Source organism: Crotalus tigris, unplaced genomic scaffold, assembly GCF_016545835.1.
Source record: "Crotalus tigris isolate CLP2741 ecotype Arizona unplaced genomic scaffold, ASM1654583v1 scf7180000024293.1627790, whole genome shotgun sequence".
NCBI classification, from domain to species: domain Eukaryota; kingdom Metazoa; phylum Chordata; class Lepidosauria; order Squamata; family Viperidae; genus Crotalus; species Crotalus tigris.
In genome coordinates this window covers 1,247,893-1,271,512 of record NW_024100466.1, presented here as the reverse complement: position 1 = coordinate 1,271,512, position 23,620 = coordinate 1,247,893, and the positions used below count along the sequence as shown (strand labels likewise).

General features: G+C 43.4%; 1 protein-coding gene across 1 annotated transcript; it reads left to right on the top strand.

Annotated features, from left to right (window-relative positions):
- Window positions 1–512: 512 nt before the first annotated feature.
- ARHGAP25 (Rho GTPase activating protein 25) lies at window positions 513–21,965 on the top strand. The gene is made up of 12 exons (XM_039324236.1): window positions 513–969; window positions 6,931–7,130; window positions 10,677–10,764; window positions 11,973–12,092; window positions 12,419–12,626; window positions 12,940–13,072; window positions 14,846–14,919; window positions 15,093–15,214; window positions 16,445–16,647; window positions 17,934–18,529; window positions 19,074–19,333; window positions 19,838–21,965. Exons 1-11 carry the CDS (start codon window positions 807–809, stop codon window positions 19,294–19,296), a joined length of 2,130 nt encoding a protein of 709 aa, XP_039180170.1. The 5' UTR covers window positions 513–806; the 3' UTR covers window positions 19,297–19,333; window positions 19,838–21,965.
- The last annotated feature ends 1,655 nt before the right edge of the window (window positions 21,966–23,620 follow it).

Genomic DNA, 23,620 nt, shown 5'->3' with positions numbered 1-23,620 from the left:
GTTCCCCATGGAGGTACTTGGTCAATGCGTATCTACTCTTGACTCTTTAAGGGGCCTGCCAGCCTTCCCACTTTTGCCCTACTTGTGACTAATGCGTCATACCAAGGTCTTATGTTGCCTTGCAGTGGAAGTGAAAGGTCTACAGCCCACGCAGTCAGCTCTTCTACCCAAAGACCAAGTGAGACCAGAAGATGGAGATGGTGGCAACTTGATGTAGGCCAGGGGTCTCCGACCTTGGCAACTTTTAAGACTTCAACCATGCTGGCTGGAGAATTTTGGGAGTTAAAGTCCAGAAATCTTAAAGTTGCCAATGTTGGACACCCCTGACTTAGAACATCACTGCCTTTTAGTCATTCCCAACCTTGTGGGCTGAGACGAGCAGACTAAACACTCCAAAGACTTTCTAACTGTTCTTTCCCCACTCCCTCCCCCCCCCCCCGGCTTTAGTCCACCAGCTTCACATGCGGAAGGCTCACTTCCTCAAAGCTGGTGAGACAGCAGCACCCATGTGTTCAGCCACCAGGGCGGGTGCCTTGCATGGCACATCTGTGGTTTTGCAGAGAAACACTCTAGAGAACATGGAGCTAATGCAACCAAGGACCTACCAATAATGAAGGTGACCCCACCAGATTCTTCCTGTCTGTGAAATGAACTGAGGTCTGACTAACATCTGGAAGGCGAGGGAACTAACTTTGCACCACAAGAAAGCAAGAGAGAACTATCTGTATGTCACAGAGGATCCCACGCTGGGTAGGCGGAAGTTGTTGGCAAACCAGCGAGACTTTGCTTTTTTCGAGAAAGCTCAAATGTCAACTGAAAAACATCTCTCCAGTGCTCATAATCTGGAGCAGGAAAAAGGACACACACTACGGGCCCGTGTGGATGCAAACCTTACAGCTGGAGCTGGGATGTCTCTCAAATTTCCTCGTCACTGGGATTTCCATCTGAAGAAGGATGTGTCCAAAATAGGTATTCTCTTATTTAAAAAAATGAGTCGAGGACGAGTCTGTAGTAGCCCCAGACTTTGTCCTCAGGTTCAGTGTGTAAAGGCTGTGAAAATGTGGAATTGCTCCCTTTCCAGGCTGTGTAGAGATTTAAACCCAGGTGAGCCACTCAAGGCTCTCCTCTCCTCCTTCCTCAGTCTGCCTCTTGTGGGCCTCAGGGCTGGTTTGGGTTTTGAAAGGATTCTGCTGAGGTCCAGCCCTCCTCCTAGCAATAGGCAAATGTTGCCCCTTGAGACAAAGAGCTGTATCAAGTGATAGGCCATTTTAGGCTCTGATTTAAATGCATCACCCAGTTGAGCTCAGTTCTTTTGCAGTTCCGTTTTGCAGGTAGTTTTGCTCTTGCAAGGTCTTGCTCTGGCTTTTGACTTCATGCAGATTTAGAACCTGTGGGATTCCAGCGTTCCTTTCTCACAAGCTGGAGGAAGCCATTTTCCCACCCCTACCCTTCTGTGATGCCCATTTGGCAGAAAAACAGCCAGAGGGCTCTTGGTGGCACCATCCAAGCCCATCAAATCATTATTTTCTTGTCTTGTCTTGTCTTGCCAAGAAAGAACCCCCATCCACCCTCACCCCGCAAGGTTGACTGCATCCATTTCTTTTTTTCAACCACTTTTCAGACTGTGTCAAATAAGGGAAGGTGTATTGAAACAGGAGGGGAATCTGCAGTTAGGACAATCTTGCTTGGAGGCTGAAGTTTCTGGTGGATCAATCATTTGTGCCATAGCATCTCTGTTGAATTAGTGTTCCCGTTGAGCCAGCAAAATTTCCATTTTTGAGGGTGTCAACATCAAGCGCATTCTTTGTTTTGAGCAGTTAAGTCAAAATCTCTGGCCCTCAATGCCTTCTGATGCCATTTTAATGAGTCTTCAAGAAAAGGGACACAGCACACGGTCCTGCAGGAAACGGGTTCTATGAGTTCTGATCTTGTCAGTTGGTTTCCCCAAGGATCCCTGCTGTACTAGGTCTTAGCACCTACCAGTGGACAGGATCTGATCATGATTCTTTATGATTCAAGAGGCATTTTAGCTCACTGCTCCTCAGCCTAGCAAGGAGGCTCTGCTCTGCTTCCAAGAACCTTCTGGAGAAGTTAGGGGTTCCATGGTCAAGCATTGTTGACTTACCGTTCTCCAACACCTTCCCTTTTCCCTCCAACTTCCCCTCCCATTTTCATTTTCTCTCCCCCTCCAATCCTCCAGGGCAGCATTTCTCCTCATCATTTAGAGAAAAAATACATGTGATCTTCGTTTTACTACTTGAGGTCTTTTGCTCTCCTTGTCCTGTTTTCTAAATAAAGATTTTTGTACTGTTGCAAAAGTTGGAATTCTCCACACTTGCAAATTCCCCCACTTTAATGTGATTGGGAGTTTTTACATATTTGTGATAGCTTCCTCTAGGAGAAAACTAACCTGTAAGTTGTAGATTAGTGCAGTTTTAGACTATGGTTTTGAAAGGCAATGAACTAGGAGAATAAATCTATGTAGAAAGAATATTGTGATTCCTTAAATCAAAGGTGATTAGTTTTCAGGTTTAAATCACCTGTGACCATTGGACTATTTCAAAGGTTTTCTGCAAAAGTCCACTTCTGCAAAAGTCCACTTCAGATTTATGATGAAATAATATATTGTTGAAAGGAAAATCTTCATCAGGGTCCAGTCGAAGCCAGGAATAAACAAAATGGAGACTGCTTTAGAAAGAAGGTTGTAGTTTATTGAAGAGCAGGACCACAAGACATGAGACTCTGGAGCAGCTGATCACATGTTGCTGGGAGTGGTGGGTTTTTATACCCTCTTGGGCTTTTGTGTTTGGAGTTATTCTTCCTGTTCCTATAGCATAAACTTTAACCTGAGTTTTTGAGCATGTCCTTTTGGTATTTTGATGGTGGTGGGTTAATCCTATTATGTCCTAAAGGTCATGTCTTTAGAGTTTGTAGTTTTTAGGGGTCTTTGTCTTTCTAATCTCATCAGCTTCTAGTTTCCAACTAGTTTCTAGTTTCCTTTGGGGAAGTATAATATTCTGCTTGTTAATATTCCCCAAAATATTTCTTTCTCGGGGGGGGGGGATGCTGTCCTCCTACAATATTTTTGCATACAATCCATTAGCCCCTTCTAAGATGCTTTACAAAACTCTTGTAAAAACTTCAGATTTTGAACACCCAAGGTAGACATTTGAGCTTTGTTGCAGCATTTTCTACAGCAGGACAAGGAAATCAAAATACAATATAGCCCTTACAAGTTCAGGCCCTTTCAACATGACTGTTGTAATCTATTTTGGGCTCTTCAATTCCTCTTCCAATCATAAAACTTGAAATCACAGATTTTCACATGTTGAAAGTGAAAGAAAAACCAATCCTATCTCTGGAGCATAAAACAACAGCCGGAAGTCTCTGCTGCTTCTTTTAAATGTGATGCAGCTCCATGTCTTCTGCATTTGCCCCCTGTTGACTGGAGCCTAAATCCAGAAAACATGGTCTGTGGCCTCCTGTGCTCAGAAGACCAGCAAGCCTATCCTAAGACAAATACGACTGAAGTTTAAGACTTAAATTTTTAAAGACTTTTAAACTTTTTAAGATTTTTAAGACTTTGGAAATCCAAAAAGAAATGGTTCACCTCTGTTTTGGCAACCTTATTTATTTAGTTACATTTTAAAATGCAATAAAAATATAAAAAATAAAGGAAAAAATTAAAAAAGAGAAACCAATAACTTGACTTTATGGAGATTTCCATGTAGAACTTGCCAACAGTACGGACCTGGGATGCTGCTGCCTTCTTTCAATCTCTGAGTCTGGTGATCCCCATTTTCAAAAAGTGTGTTGCTTGCACTAAACTCCTCAAAGAAATGAGATGAATCAAAATGGAAAGAGGCAAAACCTTTGTTTAAAAAAAATTTCACACCCTCCATTTCCTCCTGCCTCACCCACCAGCAGCCAACAGAGAGCACTCAGGAACACATTTTAGATTTCTTTAGAGACCCCCTGAATTTCTCTTGTTTGAGAAGAGTTATCTAGGGTTTCAGGAAGGGATTTATTTGGCTGGATCTGAACTGAACTCAGCTGGAGTGAAATGGCAGCATTTGGGGCAAAACTGAATTCTTCCACAAAGCCAGCTGAAGTTCTGAGCCGCTACACCACAAGTTCCCCAGAAGTTTCATTTCCAGCTAATTTCCTCTTGCAACAAGTTTGTCTGCCAGTCTTTGCAGAGAGCGAAAGTCAATGAGCAGCGGAAATTTTAGGTTTGGTGTGTGTGTGTGTGTGTGTGTGTGTGTGTGTGTGTGTGTGTGTGTGTGTGGCAGCTGGAAGGCTAAAAGAGACAACCCTAGATGGCAAATCATACCAGTGTGATAAAAACTGATTGCGTGGTTGTGTTTACTGTAGAGGCCTCGCTTGTGTCAAAAGTGGAAGAACCAGCTCTCCAGATGTTCCTAGGTGACAGTGGCCAGCAGCAGCCAGAGGAGGGTCACGCTTGCAAAATTAAAGCCTTTCTTCTTTTGAACTTTTAATAACTATCAACCAAGGTGCCTTAATGGTTACGTTTATTGTTTAATTTTCTATGGAGATTTTCAACCATCCAGGCCATTCTTGCTTTTTTTCCCTTCAAAACATTTTGCTTCTCATCCAGAACTGAAGAAGCTTTTTGGATGAGAAGGGAAATATTTTCAAGGGAAAAGGTAAGGAAGTCCAGTTGCCTTTGGAAAAGCACCTTTGGGATAACCAAGACCTGGACCATTGGGAATCTCCATAGATATTAAGCAAAGACGTTAAGGGTTATTAAGGAAAGTCACAAAGTCCAGGGTCAATGGAGATTCTCAACCTTCCAGGTCATGGTTGTTTCAAAGATGCTTTTCCAAAAGGAAGCTGGACTTTCTTACTTTTTTCCCTGAAAACATTTCACTTCTCATCCAAGAAGCTTCTTCAGTGGTTACTTTTGTTAAATTGTTTAAACTGTACTCTGCCAAGAGCCCCTCGCTGAAGGAGGTGGATAGTTAAGAAGTGTGAGATATAAATAAATAAATAAAAACCAAGATGGGGCTTCAATCACGCAGTCAAGGCTGCCTTCTTTTTGACGCACAGACACACAACTCCAATGCCTCAGTGGCGATCCCAGTCTGTCAGCCCAGATGTGGTAGAACTGAACATCTGCAGATGGGCAAGAGCATTCGGCCAGTTAAAGGACAATATGATCTCTGTCAGAGGTCAAGATGTGTGGATGTGAGTGTGTCTGACTGATGGAAATAGAGTTGTGACATCACCATACAAGCTCTGCTTCTTTTTAAGTGTGTCAAGACATTGCACCCACGTTCAGAAAAAGGGGACGGGAGGTGCTTTTGTTGCTGTTGCTAAAAGCAAAGGCCTCTGCGTGAATAAATGGGCACGACAAAACAAATGATAAAAATAAGATGACAGGATAGATCAGGGGTAAGCCACCTTGGCTCTTTTATGACTTGTGGACTTCAACTCCCAGAATTCCTCAGCCAGCTTTGCTGGCTGAGGAATTCTGGGAGTTGAAGTCCACAAGTTATAAAAGAGCCAAGGTAGCCTACCCCTGGGATAGATAAAATGGCACAAGAGAAAAATTCTTCATGTCCATCTCTAGACAATCAAATTAAGATAATAATAAAGTTGGAAGGGACCTTGGAGGTCATCTAGTCCAACCCTCTGCTAAGGCAGGAAACCCTATACCATTTCAGACAAATGGCTGTCCAATCTCTTCTTAAAAACTTCCAGTGTTGGAGCATTCACCGCTTCTGGAGGCAAGGAGTTCCACTGGTTAATTGTTCTAACTGTCTAACTGTTGTTCTAACTGTTCTAACTGTCAGATGCTCACCAAGTTCTTTAATCAGACTTTTGAGAGGTTGTAGAAATGGCAACAACTAGATTTTAAGGTTATCCATTAATTCTAAGGATGGCTGGGATGAGGGACTCCTGAATTCTCTTGCCAATAACTGTTTTGTATACTTTGGAAATAGCTAAGGTGTTGTTCTTCCAAGCCGATTTCACGTTCTAGAAAGGCCATAATAATTTGCAAAGAACTTAGGAAAGAGATGGGATCAACGGGAGACCTCTGTTGCAAGCAACGGACAACTTTGATTCTAGCACTGAGGCTTTCTTGGGTTCTTGCTGCTCTTTGACATAGTAATCAAATGTCTGCAAGATAAAAACCAATCTCAAAGGACACTAAGACCCCCAACAGTTCAGACATGAGCCTTCTGCTCTATTGCAACTGAGGTTTTGCATAAGTTGGAAGGTCCCATCTCTGCCCTTTCTTGAACACCCTGAACACCCACCTTGACTCAAATGACTTTCCGACGTAGGTAGTTCCCACTCCTGGACTTTAGATGACGTGCCCATTTGTTCATCTCCCTCTTCTGTTTCTTTGCTGTTTATATTTTTGCTCTTGTAGGACTTCTGTTGTTTTTTCAAGGTGTGTTTTCATCAAGATATTGCTCTTTGAAAACTAACTGGGCGGCATATAAGATCTAAAAGAGGCGAAGAATTCTATCTTTTCCTTGAGGACAGCTTATAAATGCAGTAGGAACAGTCCAGGCATTTTCGGTGTATTCCACCCACACAACACGTACTTCTTGCTCCGTGTTTGCTCAGACGAGGGTCCCCTGGGTTCCTCTGCAGATTTAATGACAAAAAGAAGATGCCTTATGTTCTTATTTGTAAAGCACGCCGCCCACGCAGGAAAAAGGAAGTCCACTCTGCGAAAGAGCTTCCTTTCAAGCAAAAGCCTCGCCACAAGCAGTGGGCTTAGCAAAGCAAAAATCAGCTTTGCTCTCTGGGTCTGGATCTGGAGACCCCATGGCAGATTTTCCTATCAAGGAAGCCTCGTGTGCTTCTGGGCCAGAAGTCCTCCCTTGATTGTCCTCTGCTTGTTCTTCTGATGGTGCTCTTTCTTCTGGGCTCACATTTCACTTCTCCCCCTAGTTCGCTCGCAGAGCATGATGGCTGTCGATGCAAAAGGCTCCAGCCCTTGGCTTCAGCCCCCCAATCCTCTGGAGCGCCCCTTGAAAGCCGGCTGGCTGAAGAAGCAGCGATCCATTGTCAAGAACTGGCAGCAGAGATACTTCGTGCTGAAGGGGCAACAGCTGTATTATTACAAGGAAGAGGAAGATCTGAAGCCCCAGGTAACATTAGGGAGGAGGAGGAGGAGGATTGATGTTGATTCATATTTATGCTGCTGGGGCGATGGGAGAGATGGAAAGGCTGAGGGGGGAAAGGGTTTGGAATCACTGAAATGCATAGAAATGTACCTTCTATCTTCTGAAGAGGAGGCCAATCAAGTTCTCGTAAGCCAGGAAAAGTATAGAGGGACCTTGAATCGCAACCTCCTCCTTCAGTTCTAGTTCTCTTCAGTTCAGTTTGAAATCTGAACTAGAGAAGAATTGCTGTATTTTTAGCATTGTGGGGGGCCAATTACCGATTGTAAGGAGTTGGAAAGGAAAGAATGCAGGGAAAAGAATTGGATGGGCTGCTCTAATTCTTAGAGCTTTCAAGGCATTTTGCTGTTGCACCAGCTCCAGAGAGTTGAAGAAATCACATTTCAGAAGTCTCGACAATGTTGTCTATGTTTTCTATTTTCTGGAGGCAACTTCTGGTCAAAGGAAGAGCTGGCCCATCTCTTTAAATATCTAGTGTTTGTAGAGGATGATTTATCTATGATAAAGTTTCAGAGTTTCTCCTTTGGCTTAAGGAGGTTCTGGGCTACATCCAGGGTGCAATATTTAGTCAGATTTTTGGAATTGAGATTCATGATCATGCCATTTATTCTCAGTTGATGTCCTCCATGCTGCTGGTTGATTCTAGGTTTGGCCTAGCCCTAGACAATCAATTAAGAAAAGCTCTGTTGCCCGGGTCTTTTCTTGCAGACTGTGCCAAGCATTTGGGCTTCTGAAGTGGAGTTCTGAAATGTAACGAACAAAGTTTCAGTGTTAGAATATCTCATTCTTTCACCGTGATAACCAAAAGCTTGTGACTCTGAAAACAGAGAAGGGGATGGGCACTGGAGTCTGTTCCCTCTCATAAGGAAATGAACCTTTAATTTGAAACGGGCACAAATGCATGCTGTTTGTAACAAAAAGGCCAAAGCCTTTTATTTCTGCACTCCAACATCTTTTTTTAAACATTTAGTGGATCTTTCTGCATTCCAACGATCGCAAGACAAGATCTGTACCCATTTCTAAACAGTCACTCTGTGAAGATCCTACCTGGTTTACCCAACCATTCAGTGAAAACTGAATGGTACTGCATTTTAACCACTGTGCCACCACTAGTTTGCATAATTAGGTCAATTCAATTGGAATGTAGCAGGACCATCCTAATCTGATCCTTATCTTTTTCTTCTCTAATGACCTGTACCTTTTCTGGATGGAGGGCAAGATCCCACTTCCAGAACCTTTCTCAAAGCTGCTCTTCCTTGATGCCATTCTTACTCCCCTGACCCAGGTGTGTTCACCTCTTGTCTCAGGAGAGCAACCAAGGGTTGAAGAACAGAGTCTGCTCAACAATTGGCACTTCTAACCCAGGGTGCTGGAGGACTTCTTCTCTGCATCCTGTTCTCCATCTCCCTCCCCCTCAATCTGCTTCCTGTCTGTAAATTTCCCTTCTCAGAAGTTCACCCATGCTCTTGCTTTGCCACTACAATCCTGCCCCTCAGTTCTGCCACCCAACCCTGCCTGTTTCTGGTTTCCTACAGCTAGGGTAGCTCAACCACTGCTGCTTTGCCTCCTGCTCTGGTCCATCCAGGATCAAAAGCATAAGAGCTTGCAAAGAACTTGAGTTTCCTCTGTTCTCAGGTCACAAGGCACCTTCCTGGATTGCCTCATGACCGGCCTGATTCATGTGGCTAAAAAGAAAGGGCTGATTCTGGGACTTCCGGTTTTGCACGGTAGTGACCAGTTGCTGGCTTGCGGATTCTCTGCAACCTCGGCCTAATTTCGCCCTGCCGGGGGACCCTAAATGGGTCTAAGTCACCCCGGAGAGGCGACGAAGAAAGAAGGGTGCTCCAGCGATTCTGGAACGGTGGCGGCTGTTCTGTTCGACTTGGGGAAAGCCTTCTCTGAAAAGGTATAAAAGATATAAAAGGAGATCTGCAAGGAATGGTCCAACAAGTTGAGAGGGTGGTCCCAGTTTTGCATGTGCCTTATTCCTAGTGCATGAAGCATCTTGTCTACCCCAAACGCTGGCAGTGTCCAGATGTTCACATGGATACAAGGTGTTGTCTTGATTTTCTTCCATGAGATGTCCCTTTATATGCTGGAAAATGGACATCACAAATCCATTCACACATCTTTCCTCAAAACTACCCCGCTGCCATTCCTTCATTTTCTCCTTTATACGCAGCCCTGTGTTACCTTTGCTGTTTTTAATTAGCCTGCTCCACTCCTGGAAATATTTATTTCTGGTTTTGTGAAAGAAAAAACTTACTAAAAACTAAACTATAAATTCAGATCAGTTCGGATAGATGTGAAATGAGACAGTGGAAGTCACTGAGGTTTTGAAGGTCTGAGCATTTAATTTGTAACTATGATTTGATTTGTTTTCCATGGCCATAGAATCTAGGGTTAGAAATAAAGAGCACAGGTTGCAGCTATCTAGATGTCATTTGAATATAAAGAAGGGATTTTCTGCCAGTAAGATCTGCCCCAACAGGGAACAGTCAATCTACAGAGGCTGTGGGTTCTCCATCTCCAGAGGGTTCTAAGAAGATGAGAAGCCCACATCTACTGGATGGTGTAAATTAGTGTCTTTCAAACTTGGAATTCTGGGAATTGAAATCCACTCATTTTAAAAGTTGCAGTTTGAAAAACACAGCTGTAAATAGTGTGGGAAGTCTCTCTCACACACACACGAAGGAAATATTAAAAGGTCAGAATATTATATTTCCTCGAAGGATCTTAAAGAGGCAGAAAAGCATGCCCAGTTTTTCTTAATAGCCCCAAGTCTCCCTCCCCCAAGCAGAAATCAGCTCTGTAGAAATTCAGACATGATAATCCATTCAGGAAGGTTGGAGCCCTCCAGCTAGAAGCTTAGAAAGACAAAGACACCTAAAATTTACATACCCCACCCAAATTGTAGGACAGGACATAATAGGATCACCCCACAGATACCAAAGGGGCACACTCAGACTCAGGTCAAAGTACATGACACAGGAAATACGAAGCCTCAAACAGGAACAGGAAACAACTCTAAGCAAAAGCCCAATAGGGTATAAACCCATTCCCTACTACATGTGGTCTCTTTTTTTTTCTTCCAGAGACATCTTTCTGTCTGGCTCTCCTCTTCAATAAACTGCAACCTTCTTTCTAAAGCAGTCGCCATGTTGTTTATTCCCGGCTTGGACTGAAACCTAATGAAGATTTTTCCTTCAACAATAGTTTCTTGTATATTGCAGAGGGTCAGACTAGGTGATCCTAGGTCCCTTCTGATACCCCAAATCTGATCCTATGTATTTGTTGCTAGATTTATATGTGGTATATTAACATTTAACCATTTTAAAGATTGGTTTAATATATTATACTCTTGGGCTTATTAGATGAATGTGAATTGTGAAATGCTTACAGTGCATTATATGTATAATATAATTATGTTTACTTTATAAAAGCAGAGATCATGGTATGGTGAAAGAATGGAGAGCCTTCTGTTTTTGATCTTTTGCAACTGTTTGGCTTTAGGGTTCATTACAACTTCAGGGCTGCACCATCAGAGAAGTGGCTTCTGGGTCCGATGAAGCTGGAAAATTTATCTTTGAAATCATCCCAGGTCAGTAACAGGGAACTGAATTGCATGTTGAGCTAGTCCAGATGGACTAGCAAACACATGCTTGGATAAACCGTGATTAATTGCATGGATATGGAAACTGTGCTGAGCAGGACAGCTGACATAACCTTTCTCCTTTGATGACAAAACAGTGAAAAATGACTTCTGTCCTTAGTGTATAATTCAACCAACTATAATTGTGTGCATTTGCATAATACAGTTTGTTGTGGTTTGTTTAACTATAAGTTAATATGTCAACCAGAGCTGATGGCTTGCATTAGACACAGCTGTAAATCATGGTTTACTAACTACTAAGAATTCTGAAGGGCTGTGAGAGACCAGGTACTTTATGGTTCAATCATGTGGCTTGCTATGGGAAAGAGAGAAACTACGAAATTATAGAAATAGAAATTACTCGTCTGTTGCTGGTTATAAAATCAGAAATGAAAAGAATTAGAATAGAATAGAGCTGGAAGGGACCTTGGAGGTCTTCTAGTCAAGCAGGAGAACCTATACCATCTCAGATAATTGACCGTCCAGTCTCTTCTTAAAACACTCCAATGATGGAGCGCCCACAACGTCTGGAGGCAAGCTGTTCCACTGGTTAATTGTCCTCACTGTTAGGAACTTTCTCCTTAATTCCAGGTTGCTCCTCTCTTTGATCAGTTTCCAACCCTTGTTTCTTGTCCTGCCCTCTGGTGCTTTGGAGAATAGTTTGACCCCCTCTTCTTTCTTCAAATACTGGAATAATTGCTATCATATCACCCCTCTTTCTTCGTTTCTTTAGACTAGCCAAACCTGAGTCCTGCAACGGTTCTTCACATGTTTTAGGCCTTTAATCATCTTAGTTGCTCTTCTCTGAACTGTTTCCAAGGTCTCAACATCTTTTTTGTAGTATGGTTAAAGCAGGAGACCTTATGCCATTCCAGACAAATGACTATCCAATCTCTTCCTAAAAACATCCAGTGATGGAGCACACCTACAACTTCTGAAGGGAAGCCATTAATTGTTCCCACTGTCAGGAAATTTCTCCTTGATAAGTTTCCATCCTTTGCTTCTTGTCCTGGCTTTCTATCTTCCTCTTTCTTTATATCTCAACCATTTTTTTGTATTTATAAACACTTAGGCCCCTTCTTTAGAAAGTGTACTGTGTGGATTTTTTCTTGCTGCGAAATATATCTTAAAAGTCATCTGTTTCCCCCTATTTACAGGGCTCTCAGCAGACCAAACTCGAACTGGACCAGACTCCTTTGTACTGATGGCGAATTCTCAGGCTGACATGGAAGAATGGGTCAAGCTGCTCCGAAGAGTGGTTGGTTCCCCATTAGGAGGTAAGTACAGCCAGAATTATATAGGGCACACCCAAATAACTTCTAGTCTGTGTCCATAATATCCACACCAACTGGACAGGCCAAAGAATGGTTTGCCTTGGATTTCCAGGACAAGAATTTAGGGCAAAAATTTCCAGGGATGAAGTCAAGGGACTTGACTTTTATTATTTCACTATTAGTATACTAGAAATTTTTAACAGGGCTTCATATAAAGATTTGGTCTGCAGAATGGAAAAAGTGTTTGAAAATTCCTTCCTTCCTTCCTTCCTTCCTTCCTTCCTTCCTTCCTTCCTTCCTTCCTTCCTTCCTTCCTTCCTTCCTTCCAGTGGTCTTTGGACAACAGCTGGGGGATACCATGATGTATGAACAGAGATTTGGACAGCATCAGGTTCCTATCTTGGTGGAGAAGTGTGCAGAATTCATCAGGAAGAATGGACTGATGGAAGAGGGCGTTTTCCGACTCCCTGGCCAAGACAATTTGGTGAAGAAATTGCGGGATGCATTTGATGCTGGCGAGAGACCCTCATTTGACCAGTAGGTGGCGCATTTCTCAAGCTTATGATGGTCGCTGTGTCTCCCCCCTCCCTCACATGATCCCCTTTTGCAACCTTCTGACAAGCAAAGTCAATGGGGAAGCTGGATTCACTTAACAACCGTGCTACTAATTTAACAACTGCAGTGATTCACTTAACAACTGTGAAAAGAAAGGTCGTAAAATGGGCAAAACTCACAACAAATGTCTTGCTTAGCCACAGAAATTGTGATCATAAGTTGAAGACTACCTGTAGATTAAAATGGAATGATTACTTCCTGCAATGTCTGACTCATTCTATTTTTTTTTTTACAGAGATACAGATGTGCACACTGTGGCTTCTTTGCTTAAACTTTACCTACGAGAACTGCCTGAGCCGGTCATCCCTTGGAGCCAGTACGAGGGTTTTCTCTTGTGTGGTCAGCTTCTAACGTCTGAGGAAGGCAAGGTATTAAAAGTGCACAGACTTCTCAAAATGCAACTGATGATCCTCCTGAAATGGTTCCTCCCACTCTGATAATGTCATGGGATCGCCCACCATGGGGGCCCAGAGAGAGCCAAAGTCCATGTTCTGGATCCTGAACTAAGATGCTTCGTGTTTCAAGACAGACAGATAACTCAATGAAGATGGTTATAAAAACAAATATTTATTCCAGGAATACGTGCAGAACTCACATTTTGTAGTTTCATCTGGATGTTGTACATTTGTCCATCTTTGTAGGTAAAATCAGTAATTTCTCTATATTTATTTTAGCCTGTTACAGACGATGTCCATGCGTGGGGCATGGTTGGTTTTGCACAAAGACAATTAAACACGAGCTGGCACACATAGCCAGGATATCCTGTGATGAACTTAGTAGCCCCTCCCACTGACTTGTTAACATAGGATTCACTGAACAGCTAAAACTACATTACCCATAAGCCATCTCTTAAGGAGACAACGTTTAACCCTATAAATGCCAAACATTCTAACATACAGATCTATATGCTCTGGTCAGGGTTATATTGATCCAGCACACTCCCCGCTTGGCCACAGGTTGAACTCTAGTAATTTAAATAAAGTAGGCATTTTAGTGTTTAAACAATGTCTACTTTCCAGCAACAGCCTGGCTGATTGCTGTTTTTCTCCTTCCATCCTTGAGCTGCAAGATGCTTTGAAGAACACAAAGATATTTCAGGGTGGAAAAGGCTAACCCTGGCAAAGAGATGAAGAACCATGGAAATTCAAGACAGGGGGAATTGTTTTTCTCTCCCCTCCACACAGCCTATACTGCTAGTCCTTGACTTACAGCCACAATTTTAGCCCAAAATTTCCAATGCTAAGCAAGACAATTGTTAAGAGAGTTTTGCCCCATTTTATGATCTTTCCTGCCAGAAAGAACCACTTGCCAGTTAAGGGAACCACTTCCATTTCTTAAGTTAGTAACATGGTTGTTAACTGGCTTCCTCACTGACTTTGCTAGTCAGAAGATTGCAAAAGGTGATTACGTGATCCTGGGACACTGCAACCGTCATAAGTACATGTCAGTTGCCAAGTGTCCTGATTCTGATTGCATGATCATGGGGATGCTGCAATGGTCATAAGTGTGAAAAACAGCCACAAGTCACTTTTTTCATTGTGGTTTTAACTTTGAATGGTCATTAAATGAATGGCTGTAAGTCAAGAATCACCTGTACAACTTTTTGGCTTTGGAGTTTTTGTTTTGTTTTGTCTCAGAGTCAGTTTTTGACTCCTGACAACTGCCTGGACAAGACTTTGCAGTTTTCTTGGCAAGGTTTTTCTGAAGTGGTCGGCCTTGACCTCCTTCCTCCCGGGTCTGAGAGAGAAAGACCGACAAGGTCACCCAGCTGACTTTGTGCCCAAGCAAGACTAGTTTCCTGGTTTCTAGTTGCTTAGTTGCTACCCCATGGTTTCGCAAACTTGGCAATTCTGAGCCATCTGGACTTCAGCTCCATACAAGGCTGGCTGAAGAATTCTGGGAATTGAAGTCCACAGGTCTCAAAGTTGCCAAGGTTAAGAAACATTGCACTACACCAAATTATCCCTCTTTGCAAACCTGGGCAGTACTCAGTGCAATGTAGCTCCTCTCTTTGTCTGATATGAGCCAATGTGTATTCCTCCAAGAGAAAACGTGCAAATTACAAACCTTTGGTGGAATTTCATGGCACCCATCGGTACATATCATGTGACAATTAAAAAAACATCCTTATATTCTTCTAGGGTCACCCACAGCTAGTGAAGCAGCTGGCACATTTACCCCAGGACAACTATAACCTTCTGAGTTACATCTGCCGGTAGGTTCTTCTTTAAAAACTTTGCTGTTTTCAACACGGATTCATAATGGGATGTTGATTTAGGTTACATTTCTGCTTCTTGCCCCAGTTTCTTTCCCTTTCTTATTTGTTCCTCTCTTGCAATTTATGTGCATCCAGACGATGACATGGACTCTTGATTTCAATTCTAACAGATTCCTGCATGAAGTCCAGCAGAGTTCTGACACCAACAAGATGAGTGTGGAGAATCTGGCAACTGTGTTTGGTGTGAACCTCATCCGACCCCAGATGGAAGATCCAGTGACTATTATGAGAGGTGAAACTGGAACTCTATCCAGCCACCTCATTCTCTGTCGTCCCCTTCTTCTCTTGCCCTCAATCTTTCCCAGCATTAGGCTCTTCTCCAGTGAGTCCTTCCTTCTCATTAGGTGGCCAAAATACTTGAGTTTCAATTTCAGGATCCGGCCTTCTAAAGAGCAGTCGGGGTTGATCTTCTCTAGGACTGACTGGAAGTCAAGGGCTACCTATAACCTAAAACTTTGGGTCGCACAATCCACCTTTGGGAGATCTCCTTCCATAACCAGTTTCTCCAGACTGGCCAGAGGGGTTGTTCCCCACTCTCAGACGCCTAGCTAGGGGAACTGAAGCTGTGAGCCTCTTCCATTTATGAGCCAGCCATGTGCTGCAGCTGCCAAAAAGGCCAACACAGTGCTGGGCTGCATTAACAGAGGGATAGAATCAAGATCACGTGAAGTGTTAATACCACTTTACAAGGCCTTGGTAAAGCCACACTTGGAATACTGCATCCAGTTTTGGTCACCACGATGTAAAAAAGATGTTGAGACTCTAGAAAGAGTACAGAGAAGAGCAACAAAGATGCTTAGGGCACTGGAGGGTAAAGCATATAAGGAAAGGCTGCTGGAATTGGGTCTGTCTAGTTCAGTGGTTCTCAACCTGTGGGTCGGGACCCCATTTGGGGTCGAACGACCATTTCACGGGGGTTGCCAAACAAGGCTGTCTGCCATTTTTTCCCTTTTCTTTGGCCACGCCCCTGGCACCTGGTGATGTATAAATGGTTGGGGGTCACCACAACATGGGGAACTGTATTATGGGGTCGCCGCATTAGAAAGGTTGAGAACCACTGGTCTAGTTTAATGAAGAGAAGGACGAGGGGGGACATGGTAGTAGTATTCCAATATCTCAGGGGCTGCCACAAAGAAGAGGGAGTCAAGCTATTTTCCAAGACGCCTGAAGGCAGGACATGAAGCAACGGATGGAAACTTATCAAGGAGAGAAGCAACCTAGAACTAAGGAGAAACTTCCTGACAGTTAGAACAATTAACCAGTGGAACCACCTGCCTCCAGAAGGGGTGAATGCTCCAACACTGGAAGTTTTTAAGAAGAGACTGGACAGTCATTTGTCTGAAATGGTATAGGGTTTCCTGCCTGAGCAGGGGGTTGGACTAGATGACCTACAAGGTCCCTTCCAACTTTATTATTATTATTAAAAGCAATGCCTGTTGTGCTTTCCTCGTTTTTCCTGCAGGGACTCCCCAGATCCAGAAAGTGATGACGACCATGATCAGTGACCACAAGAAGCTCTTTCCAGCAGCCAGGGATGCCAGACCTCCCTCGCCTCCCTCAGAAAGCAGCTCCAAGAAAGCTCCAGTGCTACGCAGCTCCGTTGGCTGGGATGCTGTACAAAGGCCATCGATGGCCTGGAAGGAGAACAGGAGCCTGCTGCAAATTGTGAGTGTCCGCCCGGCTTTTTCATCCTGCGGTTCACCTGGGTGAGGGCATCTGCCCATGTAAGCAAAAATGTGATTTTGTGCCCAATTGAAGTCATGTACAAATTGTTGTTGTTGTTGTTAATTGCGAAGTCGTGTCCGACCCATCGTGACCCCATGGACAACGTTCCTCCAGGTCTTCCTGTCCTCTACCATCTTCTGGAGTCCATTTAAGTTCACACCTACTGCTTCAGTGACTCCATCCAGCCATCTCATTCTCTGTCGTCCCCTTCTTCTATTGCCCTCAATCTTTCCCAGCATTAGGCCCTTCTCCAGTGAGTCCTTCCTTCTCATTAGGTGGCCAAAGTATTTGAGTTTCAACTTCAGGATCTGGCCTTCTAAAGAGCAGTCGGGGTTGATCTCTTCTAGGACTGACCGGTTTGAACGCCTTGCAGTCCAAGGGACTCGCAGGAGTCTTCTCCAGCACCATAGTTCAAAGGCCTCAATTCTTTTGCGCTCAGCCTTTCTTATGGTCCAACTTTCACAGCCATACATTGCAACTGGGAAAACCAGGGCCTGGACTATACGCACTTTTGTTGGCAGGGTGATGTCTCTGCTTTTTAGAATGCTGTACAAATTAAAAACCGCTTATTTCTGAGATTCCAGTTCCTGCATTTAGCCTACAGGTGGCGCTCAAAGAAGCTAGCAAAAATAAGACCGGTGAAATCAAGCTACTATTTTATAACTGCTTGAAAAGACAGCTACAGCCTCTGAAGTCCTGCTTCCAAATGAACCTAAATAAAAATGTTTTAACTGACTGGTGCAAAATAACAAAGGAAGTTAGTTGGGTATAAGTTTCCATGCACATGTCTGGAAAAAAAAAAGTTTTTAATGCCACATCCTCTTGGTGTTGCCCCTGAGTCCTCGTAAGGCAGCTTAAAGTCACCTTTAGCTGTTGGCCATTTTAAGATAAAGTTTGCTTCTCTTTTGACACAGTTTTGGCCACAGATACGGTTGAACTGGCTCCATCAACAGTGGATTTTGAATGGGATTTCCCAGCTTCCAGTGGCAACTTGAGACTAGTTCACTTGCTTGGCTTCCCATCCAAGAAGCTTCTTCAGTTTAACTGACTAGTGGGGAACGGAAGGATTTAAAGGGACAGATGCGGGAGTGGTTAGATGCCCCTTTGGTGTTAAAAGTAGACATCCTCTTCCATAAGTGTCAATTGGGGCATGAAAATCAGCCGGGCTGCTTTGTTGTGTCTTAAAAGGGCTCCGTATTCTCTCATATTCTTGGTTTTACTTTCAGAAAGATGATCTAGAAGCTTCTAGCTCTGAATTAAGTGATGGTTTGGCTCTATCAGCAGAAGATAAAGAAGAACCTCAGTCTAGGGATGCTCTAGTGACAGGGACTGCGCGAAAAAGGACTCAGACACTTCCAAACAGGAAATGCTTTGAGAGCTTTTCTTCCAACAGGCGAAACCAAAACATGGACAGAACAGACATTTTCAGTAGCAACTTTTGGTCATCCTCATCCTCTTCCTCCATGGTCCATCCCAGTCCTAATTCTCCCTCAGGAAGTCACAAAAGAACCTTGTCTCAGGGAATTTCTAAACTGTTCGGCTTCACACAAGCCTCAGATTCTGGCAGTCTCCGCAGTTTGGGGCAGGGTCCTACAAGGGAGGCTGACAACAGTTCTTCAGGCCAACTAAGAGAGGAGTTTGGACCATGTTTACAAATGAATGACCCTCCCAGGTCTAAAGAAAATGGCACTACAATTCTGGAGCTCTCATTTGAGGAAGACAACTTATATCCAGAAGACCCTGAACTGCTTAGGAAGATGATTGCGGAGCTGAAACAGGAGCTGATGGCACAGAAAAATACCCATGAGGAGCAAATTAGAAGGTAATTAGAATCAACCTTGGTTGATTCCGTTTCTTTCTCCAACCAACTAACTCTACAGGTAGTCCTCAACATATGACTGTTCATTTAATGACCATTCAAATTTATGACAGTGCTGAAAAAAGGGCAGGCATTTTGGTGCAGGGTCTTAATTTGGATTCCAGTAGGGAACAAGTTCTGGACTTCAGGGCCCTTCCAAGTCTGTAAGATTAATATATTACATTTTGCAGAGGCAGCAAAATTGGATGCACTGAAAATTAGAGATTTTAATGCCATGTTTTGTTGTGCATTTTGCCGGTATTGTCAGGATGGGTTACCATTGCCCAATTCCACTTGAGAATCATTATGCCATCTAGGTCCAAGACCCAGGAGGTGACATTCTATGAGTCAAACTGTCTGCTGCTGCCCATGTGAACCTAAAGCTTTAGGGAGAACTGAGCACGGGTGGTGGCCCCAGCTTTTCTGCCTCCTTCCTCCTCTCCATACAGGAGTAAGGGACTCGCTCCTTTGAATCCTGGTTTGATATCCTTTGCTGTTCCTTTTGCAGCCTTGAGAAGGAAAACTTTGAAGTCTGGACCAAAGTGGTGAGGCTTAATAAACAGATTGAAGAAGAAAAGGCTAAATCTGCAGAGTTGGAATCTGAGCTCCAGAACCTTAAACGTTCCAGGGAGGTCAACGAGGAGAACCAACACCACGAAGACTTGTTGAAGTCCGCCGGTCAGTTGCCCACAAGAATTGAGCAGAGGACAGAGTGTGCAAGCCAGCTGTGATTCCTCTCTGTCAAAGGACTGTTGCACTTACACTTGTGTAAGTCGGTACAGAACCCCTGGTGGGTTCACCAAGATGGTTGCTTCTGGCAGCTCTATATATAATACCTTTTCAATTAAGAAATTTTATTCCCGTTTATGAACGATAAAAACAAAAACAAAGGGGTCTTAAATAAGTAAACTTTATGTTTTTCTGTTCTGTTCTTTGCAATCCATATGATCTCTGTTTCTGGCAGTGCAGTGCAGAGTTCAGACCTTTTATAATCCTTCCAGATATTTTTTGGCCCTGTGACCCTGCTTGATAGAACCAACCACTGAGTGGGCTCAGAAGAGAAAAATATAAGGAAGCTATTTTGGCATCTGACTGGCCTGAGATTTGCAAGGGAGAAAGAGTGAAAATCCACTTCAGCTTTTACATGCTCCACCATTTGTGATCATTTATGGTTATACAGGTGGTTCTTGGATGCCAAAATGACATTGCTGGTTTGGCATTAGAACTCTTGGTTAGGTTGTAATAGGAGTGCCTTCTGTTTTCCCTTTCCAGAAAGTAAGCTGTCTTGCGCTGCCCCTGCTTATCCTGACAGTGAGAACAATTAATTGATGGAACAGCTTGCCTACTGGAGTTGTGAGACTCCATCGCTAGAGGTCTTCAAGAAAAGATTGGACAGCCATTTGTCCAGGATGGAATAAGGTCTCCTGCCCTTGAGTAGGGGGTTGGACCAGAAGACTCCCAAAATTCCTTCCAGCCCTAGGATTCTATGCTCTATGTTCTAATGAAGCTGACCAAGAAAAACATAAGTCCTATGTCAAGCTCCGGCTTGGTTCACGGAAGTATCTTTGTATTTATCTTGGCAACAGTGCTGAAGTTCATCATTAGCTGAACACCTCTCAGAAGGATCAAACCAAAAAATAAGTGCTAGAAAATAGCAGCATGATGTAACAGCCTCATGTATCTGATGCTTCTCCAGAATGATTTGAGAGGCAATAGAAATCTACAAACATCGAACCAGTTCAAGGGGGTTAGCAATGGCCTTCTGTGTGAGTGTTGGTTGTGGGAATTTGGTTCTGTTGAACACAAGAACAGAAGATTTGACATCGAATGGCCAAGTTTGATTTCACATCTACTCCAAAGAGCATCCTGAATGTCTAGCACATTGTCAGCACATATTCATCAGTTCAAGGCATTATCTAGAAGTCATTTCACTAGTGGTTTGCCAATTCTCTCTTCTGAGATTGTTTTTTTAATTCAGTCTAAAGTCTTGCCATGTTCTAGTGGTGTTTCATTAAAGTATTAACTAGGACTAATCTGCTTAATTTTGGGGGGGTTTAAGGATCAGGTCTAAAACTAGATCTAAATCTCAAACGTGACAACTTTAAGATGTGTGGACTTCAATTCCCAGAATTCCCCAGAATGTGGCTGGCTGGGGAATTCTGGGAGTTGAAGTCCACATATCTTAAAGATGCCAAGGTTGAGAAACATTGGTCTAGAATAGATGCTATTTGGTGATAGCATTTAGATTTGTCCACAAAACCACAAAAAGTTGAATAAGAGTAGAGAGTAGCCTGGAATAGTATACAGTAGACTCACAGCTAAATCTGTTAAATTTATTTGCCGCCTACAGTAGCCCCCATGGTGAGATAGGCGGCAAATAAATTTAACAAATAATAAGAGAATGCTAGCAGCCGATGCAAGATCAGTGATTTAGTGAGGATTTCTCTACCAATAGCATATAATACCTTTCACCAGGTCAAATCAAGCCAAACTTCTAGATATCCATCAAAGAGCAGGGATAGGTTTGCTCAGTTTCTGCAAACTGCTAAATTTCAGTGAAGGTGAATCTGGGACATAAACCACTTTCTCTCTGTCCGTGTGATCTGTGAATGGAAGGAAATATTCCTTGGTGCAACCCCTGACATCTTCCATCAATCTGTCCTGTCCTCTTTAAAAGGCACTTAAAAGACATGACAAGTAACATTCCACATCAAGTCCTTGTCACTTTGCATAATTGGGCAGAGCAGTGGCTGAGTATAAACTTTTGGGAGGAACTCTCTCCCCCCAACCCTGGGGAGGAAAAAATCTCACACTCTGCTTTGCTGCTACTTCCCAAAAAATATCCTTCAGCAGAACCATTCACATTTATTATGTCCATATTTCTTTTTATGACGTCGATCAGCTTGGCTGAGCAGTAAAGCGCTCTGAACCAGGGCTAGTGGGGTCAGTTTCGCATAAATGGACAATTCCTCCACTTCCTTAGTTAGGGGCTTCCTTGCACAAAGCGGGATTCGTCTCTTCGGATGAGTCTCCACCAGCGAAAAGGCATGAGGGTTGCTTGAAGCTGACGGAAGGAAGGGCTTGCAGGCTTGAAGGTCAAGTCAGTGGAAAATTGAGCTGCTAATGGTTATATTTTTAGAGGGGGCATTGACCTTCCTCAAACAGGACATCTGGAAACATCTGCTGAAGAATGAAAACATGCCCTCTGACTTGATGCCTGGACAGCCAATGCTGGCTTAGAAAATGGGAATAGCTGCTGAAAGAGGGCCCCACTTGCTCCTGAATTATCTGTTTTTTCTACTATATGGGTTCCTTTTACAATTTATTTTTATCTAGTTTATAAGAACAGCTATAATTCCTTCCTCCCTCCCTCCCTCCCTCCCTCCCTCCCTGTCTGCCCTCTCTCCCCTTTCCCCTCCCTCCCTCCCTCCCTCTCTCTACCATGAACAATAGTTTGGAGTGAAAAGGTGAAGCATCTATCTAATCAATAAATTATAATAAAGGTTTGATTTATGATTTCTTTGTGCATCCTCAGACATAACTTCTTGCCACGGCCACCAATGCCATTTTTCTCCATTGCTTTTGTCCACTGAAGACTGTGCCTATTATTTCATTTTACTTTCACCGCTTCTACAGATTTTACCTGCTCAACAAGACTTTGGATGGGGCTCTTTCTCTGGGAAAGGCCCAAGAGAATTGTCTCCCTTTACAATGGTAGTAGCACTATACCTTCAGTGTCCGTTTGTGCTTTGCAAAATAAGGCAAGCAAAATGATACTTCATTAGAAGAGAATGACCAGGGGTGACAGGATAGGAGTGTTCCAAAGAAGAGGAGATCAACCTATTCTCCAAAACACCAGGAGGCAGAACAAGAAGCGATGGATGGAAACTAATCAAGGAGAGAAGCAAACTAGAATTAAGGAGAAATTTCATAGCGTGAGAACAATCAACCAGTGGAACAACTTGCCTCCAGAAGTTGTGGGTGTTTTATCACTGGAGGTTTTCAAGAAGAGATTGAACAACCATTTGTCCAGCATGGTTGGCTCAGGAATTCTGGGAGTTGAAGTCCATGAGTCATAAAAGAGCCAAGGTTGCCTGCCCCTGGTATAGGAGCTCCTGCTTTAGCAGGAGGTTGGACTAGAAGACCTCTTCTAATCCTGTTATTCTGTGTTCTGTGTGAATTCATCAAAAACACTATCACTGGGGATTCCAACTTAGAACTAAGGAGAACTGACCTAACAGTGGGAACAACTAATCAATGAAACAATTTGCCTCCAGAAGTTGTGGATGCTCCATCTTAAGAAAAAGATTTGTCCGCGGTGGAATAAGATCTCCTGCCTTGGGCAAGGAGGTGGACTAGAAGATCTCCAAAGTCTCTTCTAGCCCTGTGATGATTCTATGTTGGACAGCAAGGTTTTTGTAGACTTCTATTCATTTGGCTTACCTGGGCGGCTGCGAGGCTTTTCTCTCTTCTCTCTATTTCTCTCTTCTTTCATGCACCCCACTCAGACAGGTCTCTCCTCCCAAGGAACCCCCTTGCTTCACCCCTTGAGTGATCTGCTTGCAGAAGCCCTAACTTTGTGGCTCTCTCTGGGGGCCCTTGCATGCACTGGTTTACCCACCACTCTATCATCTGAGCAGCTGGTTCAGCTTGTGAAAATTTGACTTATCGTGTGTAAAGACATGATGTGATATTTAGGCCCTCTTGACAAAATGTACTGATAAGAAGGACGGGAGGAAGGGAATGTGGCTTTAATCTGCGGCTGCTGCCTGCTGGCAACTGTTGAATCTCCTGAGCTATTTTCAGCCCTGTGACTTTCTCAGGCCCACCCGCTGGGGAGGGGGCAAAATTGTGTGTACACATGCAAGAGGCTACATTAGCCGCTTCTTAGTGAAATTGACACAGACGCAGGAGAGAGTGCAATGATGAATTAAATTAAATTCCCAACTATCTTTCAAGTATCTCTCCTTCCTTGCTCTGGTGGAGAATTTGTTCCCCATCCATGTTTCTCTACATTTCCTTCAAATTTGAAATAGATTGGGAAGCTTAATGTTT

Excerpts from the sequence above, each read along its gene's own strand:
- ARHGAP25 (XM_039324236.1), top strand. The coding sequence starts at position 807 with ATGTCAACTGAAAAACATCTCTCCAGTGCTCATAATCTGGAGCAGGAA. Across the intron at positions 14,920-15,092 it reads CTTCTGAGTTACATCTGCCG|ATTCCTGCATGAAGTCCAGC; the intron begins GTAGGTTCTTCT and ends CAATTCTAACAG. Across the intron at positions 16,648-17,933 it reads ACAGGAGCCTGCTGCAAATT|AAAGATGATCTAGAAGCTTC; the intron begins GTGAGTGTCCGC and ends TTTTACTTTCAG.